The sequence below is a fragment of the Aptenodytes patagonicus genome, chromosome Z (assembly GCF_965638725.1).
Source record: "Aptenodytes patagonicus chromosome Z, bAptPat1.pri.cur, whole genome shotgun sequence".
NCBI classification, from domain to species: domain Eukaryota; kingdom Metazoa; phylum Chordata; class Aves; order Sphenisciformes; family Spheniscidae; genus Aptenodytes; species Aptenodytes patagonicus.
The window spans coordinates 43,135,783-43,158,591 of record NC_134982.1 but is presented as its reverse complement, the minus strand read 5'-3'; the positions used below and the strand labels follow the sequence as shown (position 1 = coordinate 43,158,591).

Genomic DNA, 22,809 nt, shown 5'->3' with positions numbered 1-22,809 from the left:
CCGCCCCCCCGGGCCACCGGCGCGTTGCAGCCTGCAAGGTGTCCCTCTCCGCCCCCCAAGCTCCCAGCCCTCCGGAAGGAGGATCGTTCCCGCCCCGCCGGAGCAGCGGCCCGGCCGCGCCTGCAATCGGTAACCGGCGGGAGGAGGCAGCACCTGCCTGCCGCGGCCCCTCCGGCGGCGGGAGGGGAGACGGCAGCCCCTTGCCGCGGCGGGGCGCGGCTCGGGGCCGGCTTTCCTCCGCTCCCCTCCGGCGGCGGGAGCCGGGGGCGCCGGTGGCCATGGCCGGCTGCTGCCTCTCCGCCGAGGAGAAGGAGTCGCAGCGCATCAGCGCGGAGATCGAGCGGCAGCTGCGGCGGGACAAACGGGACGCCCGCCGGGAGCTGAAGCTGCTGCTGCTGGGTGAGTGCGGGCTGCCGCCGGCCGTCTGCCCCGGGGCGGGGAGACACCTCCTCCTGGAGGGGGTCTCCTGCCGGTTTGGGGGTCTCCTGCTGGTGCAGGCAGTGCCTCGTTTAAAGTTTCAGACGGCGCTACCTGCGTGCGGCAGGGCTGGGGAGGAATGGCAGATTTTCATAGCGCTGTGTGCGTAGGGTTGCTGCCTGGGAGGGTTTCTTTCGAGAGAAACCAAACCCAAACGTGCCCAGGCACTGTGAGGAGGCCATGGTGTTACGTACAGTGATGCTGTGGTCAGGCGCGGTGAGTGAAAGATAATTGCAAGCTCAGGACGTGATATTTACATGCCTTACCCTGACGCGTGGCCTGTCCCGTGTCCGGGAGAGCACGGTGGTTCTTGGCACTGGTGTCGAAGGCCTCCCGGTGAGGAGCGCGGAGAGGCACTACCAGCCTGCCTGGCCCTGCCCGCATGCCTCTGTTCGGAGCGTCAGTCCTGGGGCATCATTTCCTGCATCAACAACTTGACTTTTTCAATGAATGCTGTTTCACTGGTGGTAATTCAGCTTGGTGGAGGTGTCGGTGAGAGCTCTAGTGCAGAAGAAGTTGACAGCTTTAAGCCTTTCTAGCTGTTCTGCTCCACGCAAACGCCAAACACACCTACAATAAGAGTTCCTGCTGCTCTGATGCTAGCTGAGGGGAAATTAAGCCCACAGCAGTGGCTGAAAGAAAACAAGAAACTTGAAACCATCTGGTACAAAATCTTAAACTAAGGTGAAGTAGTCTAGGAAAGATTTATTTTTCTGCAACAGCTGTTTGTGCCCAAACAGCTCGATGCAGAAGCTCTCAGGGGTCCAAGCTCCCAGTGTGGGAGAACAGCTTCTCTTGCTATAACCAGTGCCAGAGGAGAAGTCTGTGCCTGTAGTGCTGTGAGTCGGTGAGCAAGCGCTACTGTGTACTAGTGCTGACACTCCCTTGCTAGAGACTGCCTTCATCTCTGCTGCAGACGGGTCAAGATATAGCAGCTTGACATAACATACCTCACCGAGTAACTAGCCAGGCCTCAAACAGTAAGTTTTTAGGGAGACTGAACAAAACTGTAGATCAGAAACTAAGTTTAAACAGGCTGCTCTCAGTGTTGAATTACAAGTTGATTTTAACATGAAACTGATTTAAAAAAAATGAAAACCCAAAATACTGACTCGCCCTCAGTGCGGTATGTCTGGTTTGCTATTGCCTTGCCTATCACCTGTGTAGAAATTTGTGGTTGACTGATGCAACAGTCTAAACTGATGTCAGTTGGATTTTGGATTTTGCAGTGAGTATTTAGAAGAAATATGAATTGTCTGTGCTGCTGAGTGTCTTGAAAGATTGGAAAGGAACTTTTATTCCAATTTACTTTTCTTCAGTATAATGCTCTACCTTTAAGCAGTTTAAATGTTATAATGTTTACTCTTTTCACACTTTCTCCTCTGTTTGCTTCTGGGATATCACATACTGTGCAATGTTGCTTTGCTTTAACTGAAAACAGTGTGTGTGTTTTTTCTATATTCATTTACTGTTTTTACCAGGAAAACAGGCAAGCATCAGAACAGTTCAGTTTGTTTTGAAAAACATAGGACTAACAAAAAAACCCCCACAAACCAAAAAAATCCTTACATTATCACTCTGTATTTTTTCTTCTTGAAATAATTGTAAAACACACTTTCTCCAGCTATATGCAGCAGTGTACAGCTATGATTATTGTATGTTGTGCACAACAATTGAAAGAATTGTTGGACAGGTTGGCTCTTTGAACGTAAAGCAGAATATACAAATAATACGGTTTGGGGTCAAGCATAATTTTATAGGTTTTTGAACAAGAAATAGCAGATTCTTAGTGTGATTTTAGTAAAGGACACAGGAAAGTAAATGGAAAGATAGAACCTAGTAGGCAAATCATAAGGAGCTGCTGCATCTAGAAATTGAGTTTGTATACCTTCATATTGGAGATGAGATGAAATTTCTAACTGAGGATGGTGTCCTTAGGTAATTCCTCACTGCATTCCTGTGGACAGCTTGGTCAACATTGTTGAGTCATGGTGGGGAGGGCCCATGGATAACGAGCCCTGAGAGGCTTGGTTCTGCAGTCTGGATTTCTCCAACCCTTGAGTTATTTAGATGAAAACATTTTTCATAGCTATCTCAAAGGAAAGCTTTTGGCTAGCTTAAGATTTAGGTTTGATGGAGAAATTAGAGTGAAATCCCATGTCCCTATTAGCCATGAGGTCAAATGAGGCTATTGGTTTGTTTTGCGGGCAAACCTGTCCATTACAATATTTGAGTCCAAGTTTAAAATTGTAAGCAACTGTAATGTTATAACTTTAAAGGGCAAAAATAAATTTGACTACTGTCTTGTGTTCATCTGCTCGTTCTTGTTGCACCATAGTCAGCTTCTCCTTCTTTAAAAAGTACTTTATTTGCTTGTTGTATTGCAAAACCATCAAGGAAAACCTCAGGTGGAGCAGTAATATTAATCAGTCATACAAAAAGACTGCAAACCTCTCGAGGAAGCAGTATACTTTCAAAGAAGAGATCTTTCAAAAGCACTCATCTGTGGCAGTCCTTATGGGTCTTGGGAGAATACCAAGACTTTTTTGAAACTAGCTGTTGTAGTAAACAAACTAGAACTTCATACTGACCTAGGTGGGACATTACCAGTATATGTAATACTGTAAGAAGGGTAACTTGTTTATGGTAGCAGTTAAGATATTTTCTTGAATATGGATGTAACCATGTATGTCCAGATATTGCAAATATACTTTAGAAAGTGTAATTTGAAGCACGTACTTCAGTGAAAAGTAAAAATGTATCTTCTTCTCTGGCAAATTTAGCAGTTCCTTTAGTCTTTTACATGATAGGAAGAAAGGTGGTTATTCTGGATTACATTATCCAGCAATGTTTTGGCGTCAAAAAACAGATCCTCAAGGAATGATGCAAAAGTGGTATAAGCATGACTTCTCTCCTTTCCCTAGCCTGTACTCTCAGCTTCCAACTGCTCCTATCTCAGGAGCTTCCTGAGCCACATAGGGGTTCTGAGTTTTCAGCAACTCTCAGTGGATTCCTCTTCCATGCATTTATCCAGCATCCTTCTGCCATCCCCAGCATTTTGTGGCAGGAGATGGTCAGCTTACCTGTGTTCTGTGTCAAAAACCACATCCTTTTGTTTTCAATTGGCCTATCCCTCTTATTTAAACCTCTTTTAATATTTGTTTTGAAAGAGACAGCAGACTGTCAGTGCCTATTCACTCACCCCTGTGCCTCTACTGGTTTTACAGACCTGTTATATCCCTCTTCAGCCATCTGTTTTCAAGTTGAAGCAAAGAAGTGATTTTTTTTTTCTTCACTGTACCCATGCACATGCATGGCAGTGGTGTGGTTATAAAGGGGGGTATAATATATTTTGAAATCTTGATTCTTCTTGAGAAATAGACTGGGAAATGGCTGTTTTGGTTTTTTTTTTTGAACATCTATTTTCATTGTTATCCTTGAATATCTGTTCCCTACTCGCTCTGCTTTTCTCCACTTCCCCCCCCCCCGCTTTTCTTTTTTTCACTTCTCTGTGCCGCCTCCCCACCCCAGTTAAATGCATCAGGGTTTCCCTCTTGACAGTGCTTGCAGACTTTAGATAGAGCTCAGATTGTTCCATATTACTGAGACCTTTTGCAGAATGGACCCCATTGCAGGCATTATGGGTTCCTAAATAAAAAGCCCATTAAATACTCCTAATTAAAAGGGATTTGATGCTGGGAGAAGTGGGCATTTTTAAAAAACAAAATAAATTTAATGGCTAAGAGGACAAATATTGTATTCTTTTCCTGGTAGATTATTCGAGGACATAATAATTTATAAATAAATACTTAAATTATGGTTGTGAATAAAACTTTAGTGTAAAACCTGTAAGCATGGGGAAGATAATGCTGCTTATGAAAACACATAAGCATCAGATGGTGAACTGGGGGGGTAAGCTCAGGCAGTCCTGCTGAAGGCCCAGTGAGGCCATCTCAAGTGGATATTCTTTCAGCCTGCACCATTATAATGGCCAGGTGTGGAGAGGGTCATGTTTGACAGGCAGTCAGTTCTCAGCGATAAGCCACGTTAAGATAGAGCAGCTGCTCCTTCTAGGGCTTGTATAATGGAGAGAGATGCATTTGGGGAGGTAATCCACAACAGTTTTAAGGAATGATACAAAGATGGTAGGCTGGCAGTACATTGACGCCTGATTGGACGCAGGAAAATCTCCAGCCAGACAAGACTATGACAGATTTCAGTGGAGTAAGATTGCAGTTTTGATAGACATGCTGTCGTAGGCCTTCATTTTCTTTTAAGCACCTGGAAAAATTTACATTGATCATATCGCATGTGGGTTGTCTATGAACCACTTTTTTTTTTAGTTTCTCTCTAATTTTAGGCCATGCTTTGTAAAGGAGAAATAGCAGAAAATAAAATCAGGCTTTACTGAATGTTTTGCTGTCATGCATGGGACACTGTAGTCACTTAACAATTTTCCCATTTAAAACATAAGGTTAACAGAGGAAATCATGAAGCTCTAAGGCTGAATCATGTGACACTGTAGTTCGCTTAGGAGTTTCTAAGATAGTAGAGGAATTGACCAGCACTGCTTTTTGCATTTCTCAGAGAAGTGTCCTATACTTAGAGAGAGAGTGAGCATGAGTGTGCCGATTTTGACTGGCTTCTAACTGCAGCAGGAAGTCTTGTGGAGGCTCATCTGATTCTGAGGATTGGACAATGGTGTGAAATACGTGATAGAGTCCTTCTGTGGGATCTGTCTTCCCAGTTATGCCAAAAAAGAATGAGTTTTGAAACATACTCAGCTACAATCTAGTTCGAAACAGTCCGGTTTTACATTTTCACTTACAGTCGGGTATGTGGGCAGAAGCACTGTATTGAACCAGGAACTTCCATACAGGTAGATGAAGCGCTTTGTGGCATTCATTGCAGTAGCAAGACATCTCTTTGGACCTTTTGTTTCCGTAAAGGAAGCCATTACATTTCTACAGTAAGCACAAATTAATCTCTCTGAGAATAGGAAAGCTCTAGATTTGTCAGCGTGGTTAATTCTTTTGATGGCACTGGGCAGGCTGATGTTCATGCATGTGGTAAAATACAACTTACTATTTTTGAGTAGTGGCATAGGAGTAAGAAACCTGTCTGTGATGAAACAGATTTGAATTTGCACGTCAGAAAGATATGGAGAAAGGAAATGCATCCATATCAGTCTAGTGATGGTAGAGTCCATTTTACCAAAGTCCTTAGTAGATCTATCCATGTTAATCTAAACCAGCAGACTGTATAAATTAATCTAAAATAAACATCTTTGGATTTAATATAAGCTCAAAGAGGCAACACTGAGCTTCTAGAGTGAATAGGATTTTTTTCTCAGCATACTAATGGCTTTGTATGTTGGTTTGTCAGTTTTTTGCTGTAGCTCTCACTGGGTTGTAATTACCAGAAATGTTTTACGCTTCCATTTCGAATGTGGTTTTTATGCATCATTTTTATTACTGTCGGTAACCAGATCTGTCTGGTTACCTGTCTGGAATGAAAGGCTGGTGAAAACCTTAAGGGCTGAGGCAGCGCTGAGTTAATCAGCGAGCGTGACTGTACTGAACCCATGTGGGTATTGGAGGGCACAGTCAAGGCACCTTAGTCTGTGCAACTCCGTAATTCATTGCAAATACAGACGTGAGATAAACTGCTGCTGTGCCTCACCTCCTCACTGTTAACTGGCAATAATGGCTCTTGGTTTATCTTCCCGGGATATGTGCGCTAGAGGAGTGCTTACATCCTAAGTCATGCAGGCATATCTGATAGTGATTGCTTGCTTTTCTGCAGCCTTCCTCCTCCAAGGTGGCTGCCTGCCTTTGTTGGACATATTTACTATATCTGCGTTGGCTTCTGTGAATGGATTTTATTAAAAACCGAGGAATCCCTCTGCTTATCTACCTGGTAAATTTGTTCTTTTTGTTTCCTATCTGCTTGAAAATTAATACCAAGAAGAAATAGTGTAAAACTAATCTAACTTGAATAGATACAAAGAGAGGATGCTGTCTTAGTTTGAAGAACAATATTTTGACATGAATGTGGTTAATTCTTGTTCATTTTGTTTTAGTAGTTTGCTAACACAGGATTCCCAAAATTGTCTCTAAAGAAAACTGATGCAATGAACAAGTGCTGGTTATGCCTTGACATTCTGATTGTGTACTACGGTTTCTAAGAGTAAATAAGATAATCCATTTCTTCAGAAGCTAATCTGAACAAATACTTGATACAGTAGCCACAGGTTTCATCATGATTGGCAGTTGTAGAATATTTATAAACTGTTTGGATTGTGCATGGCTGACTGGCATCATGAAGTCCAGAGATAATGTAAGCATATGTAAGAACAGCTCTACCAGTGTACAAATACATCTTAATTATTTGAATCACATTACAGATAGTTGGATCAAGGTAGCATCCTTTTTTAAATTAGAAAAACTCAATGTGCTTTAATATTGAGAACCTAATTTTGCAGGGCTGAAGGTAGATTGGTCCCTGGATGAAGATGCTGGGTGGAAAAACCAATCATAATTTACAGCAACTAACACAAACCTTTGCTCAGATTTTTACCCGTCAGTATGTGTGTCAAGGCAGTAATTTTAGTTGAACTGGATTTTATTTCTGAGAAAGGTATGTTGAAGCTATCAAATGATAATTCATGAATTCTCCCCATGTACCTTTTAATTAAAACAGCCTTTCTGCTCTTTGAGAACAGTTTAAATCTTTCTCTTGACATTATCATTATGCAATTTTAAATGTTTTAAGGATTGTATTAAGGCAACATTCCTTTGTTTAGAAGTTTAGCAAAATGATCATTAAATGCCAGTGCTTTGTGCTAAAAATATTTTTTTGTCTTCACTGGGTATTAGTTGAAAATGCCAGTTATTTTCCAACTCTAGTATGCTCTGTGCTTCATTTTGGGAGAATTTAACTGTTGTGTTTCTAGTTGATGCCATCATTATCAAAACATCAAATAATTTTTTTTTAAATGTTTGAAGGGATAGCGGTTACTAGACAACTAGTAGCAGCTGTTGTAAAATAAAACAAGCACAATGTTTTGAGGAGGAAAAGGACCACACAGCTTTGTTGCCTTTGGTTTTGTATTACCTGGTATACAAAACCCATGAAACATTACTTTGGGAGGGGGGAAATTAGTAGTGAAGAGATGAGGACATGATCTGTTGAGAACGTTTTGCTACCTGTAAGGTCCCGAAAAGGTAATCCACTGAAAGGAATAAAGTGGCATCCCTGCAATTCTTCTATAAAGTGACATGTTACCAGTGACCATTTGGGCTTTTTGGTGCGCCGTCATTTTCTGAGATAGCTAGTGTTCATTCTTTGTGTTCCTTGAAGAAAGCAACAGAACAGAGTAAGGGAGAAATGCAATTGTTTTTTTCTGTGACTGCTATCATAAAGGAAGATAATTGAATACTTTTTTCATTTCATCCCATCTGGCCTTGTTTCCAAAGGAAATAATAGTATAATAGGCAGGGCAAAATTAGAATTTTCTGAAATGATTGTTTTACTTAAAAGGGTTAATGAGTAGTATAATGTAATCATCTTTACCCTTCTGAAAGAGAAAGAATGAAGAAATGAACAATTACATTTTTATGATAATGCTATTAAATCTTCTGTTAACTGCTAACTGATTCTTGTTAGGATTGCCTTCAGATTACTTTCTTTTACCGTATTTGCTTCATTGTTCTTTGTATAAGTTACTTTGTTTGCCTAGTATTAGTGGAAAGAAGTAAATCGAGTAGTATCTCTTTCTGCTTTGAAATCAAAATACAAGGACTAGCTTAAAATAAGCGCTCCGGATTCCACAGCTCCCCCGTTATGCCGGAACACCATGTAGGTGTAAATAGCACAGAGCCGTGTACTGGGCACCGTGCTAACGTAAATGAACGTGGGAGCTTATACATTGCAAGCTTTGATTTTGGAGTACTGAGGAACTGCGACTTAAAACCAAAGCCTGACTCTTGGTTGAATTTCTCTCTGAGTAGCTGTGGCTGGGTGAACTAGGCAATAAATTGTTTCATTTGCACAAAGCAAACCCAATAGTGCATACGTTCATTTTACCTAATTTGCCGTGATTCGTACAGTCTTTCCTATGGCTTCATTACTAACCCTTTCCAAGTGAATGACCTGTTTGACTGTTCACATGTATTAATAAATTGCCCTGTAATATCACAATCATATTTTGCTCATATAGTTTAACTAGATCTGATAAAATGATCTACTATTTTTTAATGATCTGTGTAATATTCATAAATATATTTAGCTGGCTAGCTCCCCTTTTACCTCCAGAATAACTTAGTATGAATGAAGGCACCCAAAGAAGGCAAGGACTGCTGTATGCTACTCCTTTACCTTCTTTTCGTGGTTTAAAGGTGGCTGTACCACATCTTTATTAATTCATAGCTACTATTAAACACACTTTTTGTGTCCAAAAAATATTTATCAAGGTCTGTCGTGTGTTACCAAGTCACTTTGTTCCCCCACTATGTAAACAGAAAACCTCTCCAAGTTTTTTATGTCTAGCAAGTGCTGATCCATGACAGATTAGTGCTTCCACTTGAGTGTGAGAATCATATAAAGCCACTACTGATTTTGTTCCTTTTTGATTTGTAAGAGCAGATGGTCAATTTGAGCAAACAAATGCTTTTGAAAGAGCACTCCTGTTGGAAAGAATAAAACATAAAAACTAAAATATTGTCCTGGGAAATAGTATAGCTCTAGGTTATGCAGTGAAATATTAAATACAAGCCTTAGTTACTACGTTTTGCTTTTTACTTTCTTTAAATCAGTTCAGATCTAATGATTTCCTCCACTGAGGAAAGCAAGTTAGATCATTTTTTATGAGTAGTACTATACAAATTGTTGCCTCAAGAACTGTTTGTTTAAAATGTACCTTCAAAGCCCTTGAGATTGATTTTTGCCACTTCCTAACATTGTAAATGTACCGAGTTTAATTTAATCTTTTTTAATTTGGATAGTCATCTAAGCATGCAGCTTCATTTGCAAACATCAAAAAGGGTAAGTTTTTGGGTCAATATCATTGAAGGAGAAAATTCTGGAAAAATTTTTTAAACTGTTTTGGGTCAGGCACCAAATGTTTCTAATTACAGTACTTTACAAACGTATGTGAATATTACCACCTCAGTGGTAATAATTTAGGCTTGTTTTGAAGGGAGTGATCAACTTGCTGATGTGTCCTGAAGACTCTTGTTAGTCCAATTGTTTATAAACCTGAACACTGAGAAAGCTTACTCAAAACATGCTTTTGGGTTTCTGCTCAGAAGGGTTCACTTGTAGCTGATAGCATGTAATGTTGTGCAGGTTGCCACTTTCCACTTTCCTGCTTCTCAGATATATTGCTTGACGTTTGACTGTTGACTGGATCTCTTTGTGTCTTTCGTAAATAGAGAGGGTAATCTGCTTTTATTTACCTGAAATATTGTGTCTTATGAAGACTTCCATCAGTTCCTATGGAAAGCAGTTTGCAATGTCAGTGCTAGAAGTACTGTAAGATACAGTTGAAAAATGAATGTGCCAACATATGCAGCCTGTTATGAAAAAGCTGTAAAAATTGAGATTATTTACATCAGAATCATTTATTACAATTTCTTGGATGTTCCAGTTTCCACTGTTGCATAGTTAACCCAGAGTGATAATTGCAGCATAGGAAACTTTGAAATTATTTTTCCATCACTCCTATTTGCAAATTTTTCACTGATATATGGGTTGAAAACAGAGCACAGAGAGGGAGCACTTTCCACTTAAAGCAAGTATTATCAAAAGCAGTGTGAAAAAATGTTAAATGGTAAAAAGATAATTGTGTAGTTTATTCCAGTCTGTGCTTAGCACAGCAATGTTCATGTTTCAGATATGTTAAAGTTACGGATTTTTGTCCAAAAAAGAAGGAAAAAGGAACAAGATTTGATAATGTGTTCAGTATCTTGTTTCTTTTAAATTTTGTTTTAGGAAAATTAAATTTGAGGCCTCTTTAGCTCAAGTAGTACAAATTAAGTATACATGCTCTTAAACAAAAACCAAAACATAAAGGCCAGCTTCATTAGCTGTGATTTTGCTTTTCTCAAATGTCCTTTTAAAAAGGTGTCCTTTTCCAATTGATTGAATAGTCACTATTTTGTACATTTCCTCTAATATTCATACTCTTCTAATCAATTCATCATATGAAATAACACAGGGATGATTAACTTTCTCTAGATAGCATTCTGAACTTTAAATAGGAAAATAACCTGTGCCTGAAAATGAATTGCTACCTTTATTTTCTTGGTGGCTGGGGAGAGTAAGCTTTGCTGTCTGAACATAGTTTCTTCTGCTGGTAGTAGTGGTGACTGCATATGTATTTTAAATTAAACTCAAATTCATTTCTTTCAAATATATTTATGCTGGTTCTATTTAACCTGCGATTTTATCGGCCCAAGCCTGTAGTTATGAAAAAAATTGTAATAGGAATGAAGTTCTGCAGCTTTGGTTAAGAATCAGTTCCTTCTGTGTGAAAACACATTCTGTGTTTTTCATTTCACTAGAGGCAAAAATTGTGTGAATGATAATGTGGGAGGTGATGCTGTCTATCATATTGCATATTCACTTACTTTCAGGCTTTCAAGCACTGATGCTCTTTCTGCAGGCAGAGCTCTCAGCAGGTAATGCAGGATTCTCTCTTGAAACCTATCCATATGATTAGGATTATAGGATGTGTTCTACAGCAGTAGTGCAGGTGAGCAGATCCTTGCAAAAACCTTTGTGCACAGTGACACTGCTTTATGATTGTCTTCTGTCATCATTATGGAATTTCAATGTGATTGTGTTAGGAAGTTGGATTTAGCTTACAGAATTATTTTTTGAAACAGTATTCCAACTTTCTAAGAGAAAATTGAGTGTGCTTGTAATGAATACTAAATATGAGTTAATAAAGCATCATTAAAATTCAGGAATACATTGAGATATTTCATCATTGAAGTTCTGTTGCGTTCCTCAGTAATAATGCTCCTCAGTACTGAAATAACCATTTCTAATATGAAAGTATTCGTTTTATGACGACACCTTTTTCTTTCTCAATGTTGAGCTAGAGCTGAAATAGCTTATTGAAGATACCTTCGTTTGCTATCTTCAAGCTTAAGGTATTCCATGGAAGAAAAAATTCTTGTAAAATAACGTTTAAATAAAAAGGAAGAATGGGTTTCTAGATGTATTGCGTACTTGTAATGTTTTGTGGTTCCACTGCTAGTCCCAGGTCTCCTGTAGTTAATTTCCTTTAAATGTTATTACTTTTCCTAGGGCTTGTACTTGTGCCCATCTTCTGCTGAAAAAGCATTAGAACTTTATGCACATCTTGGAAATCTCTGTAGTTAGCCACTGGTTGGGAATTGCATGGAACACTAACTGAAAAGCAAAACACTTCAAGTAAATAAAAATATGTATCACAAAATAAGCCTCTTTTTTTTTTTAATTTACAAGTAAATACTTGTTGGACCTAAATATTTCCAAGGTAATTGTCCCAAGTGCTTATCTATAATCATAATATATATTTTAAAAAGCAAGTAAGTTCCCAACCTGATATATTTTCTTTGGTAGGAAAGGCCAAACAGTTCACTTTAGCCCTTAGGACATACCCATTTCACAATTCCTAGCTTTTTGTTTGAAATGAAAACGTGTTTTGTATAAAAACTTGGCATTCATTACCCAAGCAGGAAGCTTTTATGGTTAACTTTGTTTTATTGTTACTTCACAATTGGAAAGCCATGTGCCAGCCTGTGTTTTTTCTGAGGTAGTACCTTCTGTGCTATGTAACCTCGGAGCTGGAGCTGGTATCTCTCTTACTTGACAGACACATAGGGGTCTTAATTTCCAGCTGAAATTCTTAAATGCAAGCATAATGGATGTCAAGACAAGGAGTTTGCAAACCTATGTTTGGGAGGAGTTCCTGCCAATCCCATAGTGCAGAGTTGCCAGACCTTTACTTTTCATGTGTATTAGCGTACTGTAGGTTTTCCTCTCCCCTCCCCAGTCACAGTGCACCGTGAAAGCTGTGTAGATGAAAGCAAAGTTTATTTCACGGGGAGTTTTAACTGGTTATTGAACTTTTTTTTTTCCCTTTGGTAACTTTTGCAGTGTCAAGCCTTTTAAATTCTTTCCCAGTGCTTTACCTGCGAGTTCTTGCCATCTGCAGGTGTACAGTCACCTCCCAGCACAGCTGTATCAGCAGGTTGCTGTAAAATGACACCTGAAAAGTCCAGTTCTTACTGCTAAGAGAAAGAAGAAAGGGAGTGAATGTGTTGCTTAGAATTACGAGCTGACATGAGCACTAGCAGTCTGTCCCCGAGATTAAATCGGTCATAATTTCCCATGCAAAAGACTTGAGGCTCTATGAAATCTCAGGTTGGCAGTTCATTTAGGGTGGAGCTGCCTACCATCCTGTTACTGCATAAGACAGAGAGATTTCAAACCTCTGTTCTTGTTTTGAAATTGTTTATATGCTGAAACTCCAGATAGGTGAGTTAAAGTCAGTTCTAGCAGATTTAGGAATGTCTTCTATATAATGCCATTAGGCCCAGTGAAACTTACGGGAATTTAGATATGATTCAGGTGACGTGAGAGCTTTTTTTACTTCAGGATGCATTTTTTTAAAATAAAATTAATCATTGAATGGTATGTTTTTAAAGGGCAGCAGTTTCTTACAAAATTGTTTTTTAACATAGAAGTCTGTTAGCATACTTGGTACCGCGTACATTATTTAGTACTTTTAACCTTAATGCAGTAGAAATTTCTCTTCATGAGATGTACTTACCTCTGTAAAAATAGAAAAATTTAGTTTTAAATTTGAAGTTGTTTTATTTTGTACTATTGTGTCTTGGTTTTTAGTCTTGTTTTTTATCAATGTAGTCTTCAACGTTTGATTTGTTAATCCCTCACACTTTAAATCCTGCAGTTCTCATCAGCTAATTGTTTTTAATACCTAGATGTTTGAAAATCCCAGTTTAAGTGCTGGGAATGGTAAACAAGGGATCTTTCTGGGATTGCATGTTACTCGAGTTTTTTATTTGGCTATGTGGAGAAACAGCTGGTGCTCTGTGAAGGGCAGACTGAACAGAGGAACCTGCTTAGTACTTGCAGTCTTTTTATTGCAAATCATCTGTGTAAAGTATTTCACACTTTTGAGCTTGTATCTGAGGTAGAGGTACACACATTAAATACAAAACAGTATTTCTGGTGTATAGAGGATTAGTAGAAGTATGATGATAATGGCAAGGGAATGGCGGTACAGTATTTCACTGGCATGTTTCAAATGTTAATTCAGATGTTTTTTAATTATGAGCTATGAAACCAGATGAGATAGGGAGATTGTGTGTTGATACTATTAGCATCTAACATAAAGAACATGTAGTAGTCTCATCATAGAGATCAAGCATTTTGCTGCTTTGGAACAGATTAGGACACTGTGTATGTCTTACTACCTTCTGGGGAAAATACTGTGTGTATGACCAAGTATACTGTTGTGTGAGTCTGTGTTTTAATTATTATTTTCTGGAAGAGCTATTGGGCTTTTTGGAAGTCAGCACTTTTCAGCTAGTAACACTTGCTGTCATCAGGCTGTGGTTTTGATCATTTGACAGTTTTCATTAGGGCCCGTCTCAAGGAGATCAGTAAGTGTATTTTACCCTAACAGCATGATTTGTGTAAGCACGTGTCTAGCATCTGTTAAAGCAGCTGAATGGCTTCCACTGTGCTGAGCGTGCTTTGGACGTCGAGTGCAATCCCTAACTAGTATCTGTTTCACCTAGTAATTTACCATTGCTAGGAGTAACTGTGTGGCTATATGCTGGAGTAAAGTACATATTTTGTCACTTTTTGCTTTGTAAAACTCGCCTGCCTAAGAGTTACCTGTGTTCACGTGTGCAGTTCGGTGCCGGCAGGATCCGCGGCGGAGCGCTCCAGGGCGGTGCACAGGGGGGTTCCCGCAGCGGGGGAACAACCTCCGGGGGAGCCGAGGGACCCGCCGGCAGGCCGCAGCTCGCGCGACAGCGGCTGAGGAGGCCTGGGCGGGGCCAGGAGCAACGGCGGCCGAGCCCCGCCCCCACGTGTAAAAGAGGCCCCTGGGGAGCGCTAGCGACCAGCAGTGCCAGGGGCAGGGCGTGGCGCGGCAGCGTGGGCAGGCAGGCAGGGCGCTGAGGCTCTGCCGGCTCGACCAGGGAGCGATGGTATCCGCCCGGCAGAAAGCCATGGCCTCTCTAAGCTCTGCACCCGCCACGACTGACGCAGCTTCCCGGACAGAGCTGCGGTGGGAACACGCTGCCACCCAGGTGCCAGTCTGCAGGCTGTGCCCTGCTCTTAGGCCGGTATCGGAGGGCAGCAGTGAGCACGCCTGTGGGAGGTGCGCCCGGGTAGAGGAACTCCTCCGCTCAGTGACAGAGCTCCGGGAGGAGGTGAGTAGGTTGAGGAGTATCGGAGTGCAAGAGAGAGGCAGGCTACTGGAACCGCACCCTACCTTCCCTGGGGCAGGCCCGACAGGCAGACATGACGCGGAGGATTCCCTGTCCTCTCTCCGCCTGGCTGAACACAGTGACTTAAGGGATAGGGGGCAATGGCGACAAGTTCCTGCCCGGTGCAGCAGGGGCGTCTCCTGTGTGACTACTCCACCTTCCCAGCTGCCCTTGCATAATAGGTACGAGGCTCTGCAAGTGAAACCGAACAATAACAAGGACGATGGTTCATCTAGCTTGGAGGTGTCACCGAGGTGAAGTCGGCCTATGCCCTCCGTCAAAACTGCTTCCATAAAGAAAAAAAGATGGGTCATTGTCATAGGAGACTCCCTTCTGAAGGGAACAGAAGGCCCAATATGCCAACCGGACCCACTTCTGAGGGAAGTCTGCTGCCCCCCTGGGGCCTGGGTTAAAGATGTGAAGAGAAAACTTCCTATCCTGGTACGGCCCTCAGATTACTATCCATTATTGATTTTTCAGGTAGGCAGCGATGAAGTTGCAACAAGAAGTCCAAGGGCAATCTAGAGAGACTTTAGGGCCTTGGGACAACGAGTTAAGGGATCAGGAGCACAAGTAGTGTTCTCTATCCCTCCAGTTGCAGGGAATGATGAGGGAAGAAACAGAAAGATCCAACAGATCAATACCTGGCTCCAAGCCTGGTGTCACCAGCAGAATTTTGGTTTTTTTGATCATGGGTCGGTCTACACAACACCAGGCCTGCTGGTGACAGATGGGGTACACCTGTCTGAAAGGGGGAAAAGGATCTTTGCACAGGAGTTAGCAGGACTCATTGAAAGAGCTTTAAACTAGATTTGAAGGGGGAAAGGGATAAAACCAGGCTTGCTGGAGATACGCCTTGGGGCGGCATGCCAGTGTTTGAGGAACAGTGTGCTAGCGAGGTCCTTTGGTCTGCCATCTCAGTGGAGGTAGGGGATGGAGATCTATGCAGCAGCAAAGACGCAAGGGTTATGGCTGTGTTAGAAACCACGGAAGCGCCTGAGAATGGTCATGGAGGAATTAGGGCTTCTCCCCGCAAAAAGGTGGCGGGAACAATAGCCCAACTGAAGTGCATCTACACCAATGCACACAGCATGGGCAACAAACAGGAGGAGCTGGAAGCCATTGTGCAGCAGGAAAACTGTGATATAGTTGCCATCATGGAAACATGGTGGGATGACTCACACAACTGGAGTGCTGCAATGGATGGCTATAAACTCTTCAGAAGGGATAGGCAAGGAAGGAGAGACGGTGGGGTAGCCCTGTATGTTAGGGAGTGTTTTGATTGTCTAGAGCTTAACGATGATGATAATAAGGTCGAGTGTTTATGGGTAAGAATCAGGGGGAAGGCCAACAAGGCAGATTTCAAGGTGGGAGTCTGTTACAGACCACCCAACCAGGATGAAGGGCAGATGAAATATCCTATAAGCAGCTGGGAGAAGTCTCATGATCGCTAGCCCTTGTTCTCGTGGGGGACTTCAACTTAGCAGATGTCTGCTGGAAATACAATACCGCAGAGAGGAAACAGTCTAGGAGGTTCCTGGAGTGTGTGGAAGACAACTTCCTGACACAGCTGGTGAGTGAACCAACTAGGGAAGGCGCTCCGCTGGACCTGTTGTTTGTGAACAGAGAAGGACTTGTGGGTGATGTGACGGTTGGAGGCTGTCTTGGGCATAGCGATCACAAAATGATAAGAATTTTTGATTCTTGGAGAAGTAAGGAGGGTGTCAGCAGAACTGCTCCCTTGGCCTTCCAGAGGGCAGACTTTGGCCTGTTTAGGAGGCTGGTTGACAGAGTCCCATGGGAGGCAGCCCTGAAGGGCAAAGGAGTCCAGGAAGGCTGGATGTTCTTCAAGAAGGAAATCTCAAAGGCACAGGAGCAGGCCCTTCCCCATGTGCTGAAAGACGAGCCGGCAGGGAAGAAGACCAGCCTGGCTGAACAAAGCTTTGGAAAAAAAGGAGAGTTTATAACCTTTGGAAGAAGGGACAGGCAACACAGGAGGACTACAAGGATGTTGTGAGGTTATGCAGGGAGAAAATTAGACGGGCCAAAGACCAGCTAGAACTTAATCTGGCTACTGCCGTAAAAGATAATTAAAAATGTTTCTGTAAATACATTAGCAACAAAAGGAGGGCTAAGGAGAATCTCCATCCTTTATTGGATGCGGGGGGAAACATAGTGACAAAGGATGAGGAAAAGGCTGAGGTACTTAATGCCTTCTTTGCCTCAGTCTTTAATAGTAAGACCAGTTGTTCTCCAGGTACCCAGCCCCCTGAGCTGGACGACAGGGATGAGGAGCAGCATGAAGCCCCCATAATCCAAGGGGAAATGGTTAGCGACCTGCTACACCACTTAGACACACACAAGTCTATGGGGCTGGATGGGATCCACCCAAGGGTACTGAGGGAGCTGGCGGAAGTGCTCACCAAGCCACTTTCAACCATTTATCAGCAGTCCTGGCTAACGGGGGAGGTCCCAGTTGACTGGAGGTTAGTAAACGTGATGCCCACCTACAAGAAGGGCAGGAAGGAGGATCTGGGGAACTACAGGCCTGTCAGCCTGCCCTCAGTGCCAGGGAAGGTTATGGAGCAGATCACCCTGAGTGCCATCACGCAGCACGTACAGGACAACCAGGTGATCAGGCCCAGTCAGCATGGGTTCATGAAAGGCAGGTCCTGCTTGACTAACCTGATCTCCTTCTATGACCAGTTGACCCGCCTAGTGGATGAGGGAAAGGCTGTGGATGTGGTCTACCTGGACTTCAGTAAGGCCTTTGACACCGTCTCCCACAGCATTCTCCTGAAGAAAGTGGCTGCTTATGGTTTGGATGGGTGTACTCTTCGCTGGGTAAAAACTGGTTGGATGGCCGGGCCCAGAGAGTTGTGGTGAATGGAGTTAAATCCAGTTGGTGGCCGGTCACAGGTGGTGTTCCCCAGGGCTCAGTGTTGGGGCCAGTTCTGTTTAATATCTTTATCAATGATCTGGACGGAGGGGATCGAGTGCACCCTCAGTCAGTTTGCAGACGACACCAAGTTGGGCGGGAGTGTTGATCTGCTCGAGGGTAGGAAGGCTCTGCAGAGGGACCTGGACAGGCTGGATCAATGGGCCAAAGCCAACTGTATGAGGTTCAACAAGGCCAAGTGCCAGGTCCTGCACTTGGGTCACAACCCCATGCAATGCCACGGGCCTGGGGAAGAGTGGCTGGAAAGCTGCCTGTTGGAAAAGGACCTGGGGGTGCTGGTCGACAGCCGGCTGAATATGAGCCAGCAGTGTGCCCAGGTGGCCAAGAAGGCCAATGGCATCCTGGCTGCCCAGGGAAGTGGTTGAGTCATCATCCCTAGGGGTATTTGGAAGACGTGTAGATGTGGTGCTTAGGGACATGGTTTAGTGGTGGACTTGGCAGTGCTGGGTTAACAGTTGGACTTGATGATCTTAAAGGTCTTTTCCAACCTAAATGACTCTGATTCTATGGTATTTTTTCATGCTCATGTATTATAAATATTTAATTCAAGAATTGTTCATAAGTGTCAAAAAGACCTTTGGTAACAGCAGAAATATTCTCAGAAAATCTTATGAAGGCTGCTTTGATTAGATGAAATAATTGTAACTCAGGTTACTTAGAAGCTAGAGAAAATGCCTGCCTTAGACTTTAGTATTAATATGATTTTTCTCAGAACAATTTTGTTTGACTACCTTTTTGAACTGGCTGCTCCTCTATGACTGCTGTTTTTCAATGGGCCACCCATTAAACCATTTCTACCTCCCTGACAAATGACCGCAGAAGTAATCTTTACCAAATTTATCTTGTCTCTTAAATTGTTCTTTGGCTATCTATCTGTTATTTCTGGGTCTGGAGTAGGGTTTTTTAGTTGTTAAGTGCTATACATAATGTATATTGAAAAGGTTAGCTATAGACTTGTTATATGTAACACTGCAAACCATAACCTCTAGATCTGAGTTCTAGTCATTCCCTTAGGAGGATTAAAACTCTGCATTTCAGGAACACTGATTTATTCTCCTCTTTGATAAGATCCATCCAACTGTGCTCAGTTTAATACAACAGCCACAGGAGAGCAAATATTAACAGATTGACATATGTTTGTATTCTCTGGGGGCCATGGTATAAAAGATAATTCTTACTATTAGTTCTTTTACTCTTTTTTGTGGAGGAGTGGGGGGCATCTATTGCTTTGCCTTTTGAGTTTTGAGTTCAATGTTAATAATAACTGTTTGGTTTTCAGGTTACAGTGGCTTTGATTAAGCTCATGACCCCAAATCCTGTTAAGTTTTTTGCCAGTTTACATGGATGTATAAAATTGTATTTCAAATGGATTTATATTATTGTATTTGCATGTTACTGGATACAGTCACCTTTTAAAGTCCCTTAAGAAATTTGTAATAGTTTCTTATACTTACAGTCTTTTGAGAAGTTCTTCAGCCTCCTGGGTGCCCCTGAAAAACAGTTCCCTTTCATAATATAGCTGCATTTCTTAGCTAAGGTGTAAGTTTGCACAACACCCTCTATCTCAGTATTAATCTTAGTATTCACATAATAAATACAAGTGTTCCATGAGGGCTTTCAGCTGTTAAAATTAAGCTTAAGAAGGGTTCAGTACCAGTAGCTGCTTTGGCTTCTGCTTAGGTTCTTAGCATTAAACTCTTAATCTATTTCTTAGTTATGCCCTACAAGATCCTGGCTTCTTTGAGGTTTGGCAATGGTTGTAGGTTCAAAGCTTAAGTCTGAACTTAAAAGTTTGAACCTTAAACACATTGGATAACTATGTGTTTGGTGTTAGCAGCTGTGGAGAACGGTGTCAGTATAAGGGACACTTAAGCCTGAAGGAAGGATGCTAAGTGTTAACTAAATGTGTACAAGTGTTATATAATTTGACACTTTAATGTAGTGATCAAACTTGCCATTGTGGCTGTATCTCTTGGGATGTAAATCCCAAGTACCTGATGGTCTATGAAGTGGTGAGGGATATTATGCTCGTAAGTGGTTGCAGATGGTTGGACAGACATACACCAGCATGGGGTTCTGGCCCCTTAGAGAAACCAGAGTTGTTGTCAAGGAACTGTAATAGCAAATGGCTGTGGCTAATGTCAGATTCACTGCAAAAGCTCTAGCACTGCAAAAGCTCTGGTTTTGATAGCTACAGGCCCATAGAGTCTCATTGACGGACTGCGTGGCATTATTCAGTGAAGACTACCTGGGAATTGGTTGCATCTAGTAAGTGATACCATTCTGGATCTGATCTGCTGCAGTACTGTATTGGGACCTGGTTTGTTAGGTGCAGTGATGCGATCCTCTGGGTCTGGGAAAATATTTTGGTCTCAAATCAGAGACTTTGGAGGTAGAGACAGGAGGTTGGAGAATCATGGTCCTTAGAGTCAAATCTGTTTTTTTTAACAGCTCACTGAAAACAGCAAAACTATCAAAGATGGGATTTCACCAGCCTAAATTAATTCACCTTTCTTTCCCTTGCTATGCTATAGAATTTTAGTAAGGTGTAGGTCTGTTTCAGGCACTTTTCCTAGGCAACCTCACAGAAATGAAGGCATGACAAAAAAGGCATTTGCATATGTACAGTTGTATGTATTGTGTGTATGCATATGCATACATACAGACCTCAAACAATGGGTGCTGGTCTTGGGGGCTTCTTGTACGTTTAGATCCAAAGTGATTAATTTCAACAATGTCCTACACTTTAAAGAAGTGGTTGGAGAGCTTGCTTGTGTGTAGCAAATAAGTTGCTGCATTGAAACTACAAACAGGCATGGACTGCTTCTGTGTGTTCTGATGCCAAAACTTGAACTGCAGTAAGGAGATGACTAGGTTTCTTCTGTGGGAGCAACCTCAGCTCTGGAAGACATGCCTGTGTAGCATCGGAATCGCAGGTTATTAGTTGAGGCATGGTGGCATTCAGAAATGACTCTGCTGCTTCTGAATACAGGGTACTGAGTCAAAACTGTTCCAGTGTGTGTGCTTGCTGTATGGAGTCTCTGCTATCTTGGTATGTTCTCACCAGGTTCAATTACCTGTAGCAGCAACAACTTGCTATCTGAAGAAATGGGATTCTTTGAAGCATCTAGGGATAGATTAAGGGGCTGCTACAGGTGAAATAGCAAGAATACTATCATCTACTTTCTTGGCTATTTAAAAATAACTTGGGAATAATTGCCCTATATTTCTTCACCCCTGTAGATGGCTAGCAAATTTTTAAATTCTTCATGGGAAAATAAAAAACTAGAAGCTTTTATTGCTGTTTGTTAAAAATCAGGGAAAAAACCTCATTTTGAAAGCAGATTTTGCTACGATTTATTATTGCTCGTTTCTAAAGCTTTCTGTAACTCAATGCAAAGACCATGCCCATCAGCTTTTTCTCGCAATAGAAGTTTGTCATGGTGTACTCGCAGTGTAAATAACGGCTGTCATCCTATGATGTTACAGTTTGAAGCTATATAAGGTAACCCTCAGAGCTTGCTTATATTAATGTGGTGTGAGTATGGATTTATCCCCATTCACCTCTTCTTTCCCAGTAGCATTTAAAAAAGAAAGCTGTGGAGCTGCTGATTCAGGGAGAACAAAAAAAAGTGGAGGATGAGGACAGTCTTTATAATTGGCAGTTAAGATTAGTATGTAGGGGTTTGGGGTTTTTGTTTGTTTTTTGACTAGCCACAAAGTTTGTTTCTGGCAATCCGTAATCTTACTGGCAGACTCCAAAATGCCTACTTGCTATCTTTTCTGATATAAAGTCTGTACTTTCAGCCTCTTTTGACTGGCAGTAACTAAATAATATTGCTAACCAAAAAAAATCTGTAGGAGAATAATAGAAGATCTGCAACCTGTGGTCCAAAAATCTACACTAAATTTGGGTGGTATGCAGAACTGGATGCACAGCAGCTGTGCTTTGATCCCACTCAGCCTCTTAGGAGACTGTTTCCATTTAGTCACCACTCCATCTGTAGGTAGGATCCTGTTCTGTCCATCTCCCAGAGCTGTGCAGGACTGGTGGCATTCAGGTTCTTCACTTGTCCTCTTTGTGACCCAAATAGCCTTTTCAAGCTCAGTATTATTTTGGCTGAATGGAAGTTTTATATGAGGTGCCCCTGCCTCTGGGGACCAGGTTTCAGTCAACATCCAGATTCTCCCTACCACACTACTGTGTTATTTTGGGCTGTGTTTTTATCTACCCAGTCATAGAATCACAGAGTCATCGAGGTTGGAAGGGACCTCCGGAGACTGTATCATTCACACTCCTGCTTGAAGCAGGGTCACCTAGAGCAGGCTACTCAGAACTGTGTCCAGTTGGGTTTTGAGTATCCTCCAAAGATAGAGACAACCTCCCTGCACAGACTGTTTGCATGTTCAGTGACGTCATTTAAAAAAGTTTTTTCTTATGTTTAAACAGAATTTCTTCTATTCCAGTCTATCTCCATTGCCTCCTGTCCTGTCATTGGGCACCACTAGAAGAGTCTAGCTCCATCTTCTTTACTCTCACCATCAGATATTTATGCACACTGATAAGACCTCCTCTGAGACTACTTTTCCCTAGGTCAAACAGTCCCAGCTCCCTCAGCCTCTCCTCATAAGAGAGATGATTCATCTTAGGGGTCCTCCACTGGACTTACTCCAGTATGTCTATATCTCTGTTATAATGGGGAGCCCAGACCTGGACCCTGCACTCCCTATGTGTCTCACCAGTGCTGATTAGTGTGGAAGAATCACCTCCCCTGACCCACACTCCTCCTAATGCAGCTCAGGAGGCTGTTGGCTCTTGTTCAACTCAGCATCCACCAGGACCCCCAGGGTCTT

General features: G+C 42.1%; 1 protein-coding gene across 1 annotated transcript in view; it reads left to right on the top strand.

The window, feature by feature from the left end:
- Positions 1-202: 202 nt before the first annotated feature.
- LOC143172802 (guanine nucleotide-binding protein subunit alpha-14) overlaps positions 203-22,809 on the top strand; it is an 84,653-nt gene continuing 62,046 nt past the window's right edge. The window contains exon 1 of the mRNA XM_076362595.1: positions 203-399. Within this exon, the coding sequence (XP_076218710.1) occupies positions 279-399 (121 nt within the window). The 5' untranslated portion in view covers positions 203-278. The remainder of the gene's footprint in view (positions 400-22,809) is intronic.